At 41.9% G+C, this 6,000-nt stretch overlaps 1 protein-coding gene across 1 annotated transcript in view; it reads left to right on the top strand.

Annotated features, from left to right (window-relative positions):
- The first annotated feature begins 1,725 nt into the window (after positions 1–1,725).
- Positions 1,726–6,000, top strand: part of prkcz (protein kinase C, zeta) — a 377,802-nt gene continuing 373,527 nt past the window's right edge. The window contains exon 1 of the mRNA XM_067970242.1: positions 1,726–2,221. Within this exon, the coding sequence (XP_067826343.1) occupies positions 2,148–2,221 (74 nt within the window). The 5' untranslated portion in view covers positions 1,726–2,147. The remainder of the gene's footprint in view (positions 2,222–6,000) is intronic.

Raw genomic sequence — 6,000 nt, 5'->3', positions numbered from 1 at the left:
AATAACTTGCATTTATACAGTGCCTTTCACACCCTCAGGATGTCCCATAACTGATTGAGTATTTTAAAGTTAAGTCTGTTGTTATGTAGGCAAACATGGCAAGGTCCCACAAATAGCAATGAGATAAATAAACAATTAATCTGTTTTTGGTGGTGAGGGATAAATCTTGGCTAGGGCACTGCAAGAACTCCCCAGCTCTTTTTTAAAATAATGGCATGGGATCTTTTACATCTCTTCCAAAAGACGGCACCTCAAACGACACAGCACTCTCAGTACTGCATTAAAATATCAACGCAGACTAGGTGCTCAGGTAGCTGGAGTTTCACTTAAATCGCTAACCCACTGACTCAGAGGCAAGAGTACTACCATTGAGCAAAGCTGACGCTTTTAGTGTTCATTATCAGATTCCTGACCGACACGCAGTGATGACATCATGTGCAGCCACGCAATCACACCTCTTGGAGTCAGCATTTGGAGAGAATCAACGCCTCGACTCGTTAACCTCCAAAAAATCAGCACTGTAGTGTATAACTGGCTTTGCCAGTCGACACAATGTCACACTGGGATCTATTTCTAATACATCCCTGCTCAGGGTGGTTTAACATTTACCACAATTCCTGACACCTCTGTTGAGACATAGCATAATTTCTCCTGTGATTGGCTGCAGATGACTAACATTTACACTTGTAAACAATTTTACAACACCAAGTTATAGTCCAGCAATTTTATTTTAAATTCACAAGCTTTCGGAGGCTTCCTCCTTCCTCAGGTAAATGTTGAACATTTACCTGAGGAAGGAGGAAGCCTCCGAAAGCTTGTGAATTTAAAATAAAATTGCTGGACTATAACTTGGTGTTGTAAAATTGTTTACAATTGTCAACCCCAGTCCATCACCGGCATCTCCACATCATAACATTTACACAACAGGTGTCACTATCCTCACCTGTCATTGGTTACAAGAAGTATTCATCCCTCGTATTACTGTTAGCTGTGCCTCAATGGGCAGCACTCCTACCTCAGATATTAGAAGGTTGAGGGCTCAAATCCCACTCCAGAGACTGGAGCACAAAATCTAGCTGACAGTGCAGTACTGAGGAAGTGCTGCACTGTCAGAGGTGCTGTCTTTTGGACGAGATGTTCAACCAAGACCCTGTCTGCCCTCCCAGGTGGAAGAAGAGCAGGGGGAGTTGTCCCAATATTTCTCCCTCGACCAACATCACCAAAACAGATTATCTGGACGTTGTCACATTGCTGTTTGTGGGATCTTGCTGTGCACTAATCGGACGCAGGGTTTCCTACATCACAACAGTGCTTAAAATAGTACTTCATTGGCTGTGAAGCGATTTGGGACGTCCTGGGGGGTGCTATACAAATGCAAGTCCTTTGCATTAGACTGGATACTACAAAGCGCGCGCCCCATTGGTTACAGGTGGTGGCTCTTGTTTGGCCGGAGAGCGGTTGATCCTTCACCCGATTGGCTTCAGGTTTAAAGGGGATTCCCACCTCCCTCGTCCTATTGGTTGGGATTTTCTGTTTGTTGCTGATTGGCTAAAGGATGATTCCCCGCCCCTCTGCCTCTCAGGGGGATTGGCTGCGGCCGCGGGGACAGGTATGGCCTCTCGTGGTGTGCGATTGGCTGTTGGCCCCTGGGCGGGGAGGAGCCGAGGGGTGGGGGGGCGGGGCGAGGGGAAAGAGTCGGTTAACCTGAAACCGCCATTTGTTTAGCGCGAGCGGCGCCAGGGACATTTTCCATTTGGCGCTCGAGGCTCGCAGAGGGGCGTCGAGCAACTACTACTACAACAACAACTTTGAGTGGGATGTCGCCTCGTATTATTAATAATCAAAAGAAATAATTTTCGTCGGAAGCCTTTTATTTTAAATTTCTTTTGGAACTCGATCAGCGTTTCTGACAGGATTCGAACTTGATCTTTAATTTTTTTTTGTTTTTTTTTTTGGCTGAGGCGAAATTGAAAATCTTGGCGTTGAATTTTCCTGAAAGGAAGTTGAACTGGAATTTATCTGAGAATCGAGAGAGAGGGAGAGCGCGAGGTTTGATGTAACTTCGCTTCCTTCGTTCTTGTCCCAAAAGTTTGATGTTTTATCCTGGTTTACTTTGAACTTGTTGCTGGTGGAGTTTCAGTCGTGTCATGCCTACGAGAGTGGATGACACTATGGAGTATGGAACAGGTGACTCCATCAAAGTGAAAGCTCACTACAATGGGTGAGTAAACAACCTGACACCGAACAGCTTCCCACAGCTTAACCACCAGCATCATTCTTTTAACAATGCCTTTTGCATTTTTCAAAAGTCATACCAGAGAAAATTGACCAGGAGGTGAAAACGTTTTTCTTTTAAAAAAAAACCAAACTTTTTATTGGGTGTTTGGTCAAATCAATTTAAGATAGGGAAACTTTTTTGACACCCGCAAGTATTTTTACTGACATCCATCTTGCTACGAGATGTATGGTTACAGGGAAGGAAGACTTGCAATTCTATAAACATTTGGGCATTAGTGTTAGCCCTTTTGAGTGGCATTTCTCAATAGTAAGAATTTGGCTTTGATTGAAGTGAACATTGTGTTTTCTAAAACTCATTGCTTGTATAAGCAGAAATCTAGTTATAACATTATTAGACACGTTCAGTGTGTACTGTTAGTGCTATTTCCCAGTAATCGACCGCTGATTACACTACATTTGCTAATCCTTCAGTATGGACGTCATTGCATTATCCTTTAGTGTGAATGTTATTAGACATCAGCTGTAAAGATTATTGGTATGACCATCAGTGTTCACTATAACATCTATGTCTGGCAAAATAAAATAGTCCACCAACTCCAGTAGTTATGGAAATGATTTTTTTTTCTTTTTGGCAGCAATCTAATTTATTAATTCAAATGATGACTGCTCTTCCACTTTATTTGAACCATTTGATGAAATTATAGCCTTCCAATGGCTTCTGGGAGTGCAGTATTCTCTATAACTCATTTGTGACTGTGTTAGTGTAAGGCTGTGACATTGTAAACAAATGTCTAACTGGAACATGTTTGATAGAATGCCAAACCTCAGCCTCCGTTAGGCTTTTTTGGGTTGTTTGATCCATCTGAACCATAAGAATTGATTTGATAAATTTTTGGTTTGTGATATTAGATGATAAAAGGTTCATTTGTACTGTTGTTGTGAAACAGAAATAGTGCACATGCAGCCTGAATCTGGATTCAGGGTCCTTGACACCAGGACACAGTGGAGTGAGACTCTGGAGGAGATGGTCTTACTCTGCTTCCCTTCAGTCAGCAGGGGTTTTGACCCCCATTTTATATTCTACAGGTTTAGCTTTGATCCAAAATCGCTTTGTACCAACACAAACCTTGAAAGACTTTCAGTGCAATCACATTACAAGTTTATCATCTATGGAAATCTGCTGAGTATAGAAACTGTGTAAATTTAGTAATGGCTACACTTTCCTCTGCCTTTATTTGCATTTCATAGCCCTCAATCCTGGTATTCAGGTGCGTATTCACAGCTTGACGATCAGGGATTTGATGGGGCAGTGATGGGAGAAATTGCTTTTACTGTGTGTGACACATTTTGGTGACATGTCAATGCATCATACCTTGCAACCACCTGATTATTGAATTAACAAAAAACAATTTCCTTAACAAGTCTCTCATTTATTCTGCTAAATGTTTGGCCTTGCCATTTGCTTGGCAGGATAAGAGCTTAAAAGAAAGTTCAAGAAAGAAACTGCTGAATAATTTAAATTTGCATATCACCGTTTAACAGTAAAAGTTTTTTAGAGGCAAAAACTGAATAGTAGCAGGAGAAAGTAACCTAAGACCTAGTTGAATAGATTTTGAGGAGCCTTCAGCAGGTGGGCAGTGAGTTGTCTAGGGCCAAGTTGACTGAAGGCCATGATACCAAAGATGGAGTGAGAGAAGGAATGACAGAGGACGTGTGCTGGGATATAGGGATGGAGGAGGTTACATAGAATTACATAGAATGTACAGCACAGAAACAGGCCATTCAGCCCAACAGGTCCATGCTGGTGTTTATGCTCCACATGAGCCTCCTCCCACCCTTTTTCATCAAACCCCATCAACATATCCTTCTATTCCTTTCTCTCTCATGCATTTATCTAGCTTCCCCTTAAATGCATCTATGCTAGTCGCCTCAACTACTACTTGTGGTAGTGAGTTTCACATTCTAACCACTCTCTGGGTAAAGAGGTTTCTCCTGAATTCCCGATTGGATTTATTAGTGACTCTCCTATATTTGTGGCCCCTAGTTCTGGTCTCCCCCGCAAGTGGGAACATATCTACACCTACCCTTTCAAACCCTTTCATAATCTTAACGGCCCCTATCAAGTCACCCCTCAGTATTTTTTCTGGAGAAAAGAGCCCCAGCCTGTTCAATCTTTCCTGATCGGTATAACCTCTCAGTTCTGGTATCATCCTAGTAAATCCTTTTTGTACCTTTTCAAGTGCTTCTATATCCTTTTGATAATATGGAGACCAGAACTGTTGACCGTTACAGAAGTAGGAAGGGCCAAGACCACAGAGGGCAGGGATTTCGAATAAGATGCATTAGGGGTGTGGGAGGTGTCGGTTGATGGAGGCAGAGGTAATTCAGAAATGAGACTTTTTGTGGGATATTTTTTAGGCAGTAGGATTTTGGATGAGTTGCAATTTATGTACTATGCTGCTTGGGAGGCAGGTGGTAACTACCTGTACTGTCATTATTTGGTTTCTCAAGGAGATGGAAGGTGCTCAAGGATGGCTCATTCAATATTTTTGTAACCCTCTCCTTTTTAGGAAGCATCTTCTGATCAATGCCTCGCCTGATTGCACAATTGAGTTTGGAGTTTGCTGCGTTGGGGATTGTGGGGCTGTGTGCGCATGTTGTTTTGTGCCACAGCATGTTAGACATAAAAAGCTTTTTTAAAAATTCTAATTTTTTTTCAATCGCTGTTCAGCATCTAACTCTCCCTGAATTGCGTTATTCTCTCAAGTACAATAGTACTCTATTGTCGGTCCAATTTTGCAGAGCCAAATATCTTATGAAAATATGCAGGTACTGTACTACCTGCTTTAATGTTATCTGTGAACTTTGGCCAGCTGTTGGGCAGGGCCTTGCTATAATGTAGAACAGAAGTTCTCAAACTTTGTTTGCTGAACTCCTCCTCATTGGAGGTTCACGCCCCACGTGCATCCCCCCCTCTTTAAGAAACAGTGGGGGTGAGATTAGTCTTTGTCAGTAGCACGAAACGGGCAATAGCGAATCGGCAGCATGTTTTACATCGTGCACGATTTTTTTTCGAAAAGAAAACCGGGCGTGGTGTAAAAAGGACTTCCGATTCGGTAGGAGCCCCTTTTGTGCTACCTGCGAAGACCAATTTCACTCCCTGTATCTTTTTAGTTAAATAAGATGATTTTTATTTTCTTGGCCAACATAACATATTGCTTAAGACAGAAAGCAACATAAATAGCACGGAACCAATACTATACAACTAGATAAAGTTGAACATGAGGTAACACTTGATGACTCACCCTTATCTCAGTGAGTAGGATGAGCCTAGTGCACAATTTGTGGAATCTCGGTTTGATTTTGGAGAGTTTCAACTCGACAGTCACGCTGCTTCTATGTTTGTTTTTGATGTAACTAAATGAAGAAAATCCCACTTTATACAGATACGAAGCAAAGTGGACAAGTATTTCAGTGGCTCATTTGGACAACTCGGGGAACTCTTTTTAATTGAGAGCCAGAACTGATCAAGAGGCAAAATTGTCTCTTAAAAACAGAGTTACCAGCGCTGTCGATCAAATTCTCTTTTAGACTCACTGTAATCTTGGCCTTTGGTATGAGTCCTCTGAAAACAAATTTCGAACCCAGGCAAAACCCTGCAATTCATTTTCCTCTTTCAGGGAAACATTAGCTGAATTTTGTGCACAGCTCCAAATACTCCAGAATTACATCTTTAACAGTTACATTGTCTTGCAGCACATA

Source organism: Heptranchias perlo, chromosome 32, assembly GCF_035084215.1.
Source record: "Heptranchias perlo isolate sHepPer1 chromosome 32, sHepPer1.hap1, whole genome shotgun sequence".
Lineage (NCBI taxonomy): Eukaryota > Metazoa > Chordata > Chondrichthyes > Hexanchiformes > Hexanchidae > Heptranchias > Heptranchias perlo.
This window is presented reverse-complemented; position numbering and strand designations above follow the sequence as displayed.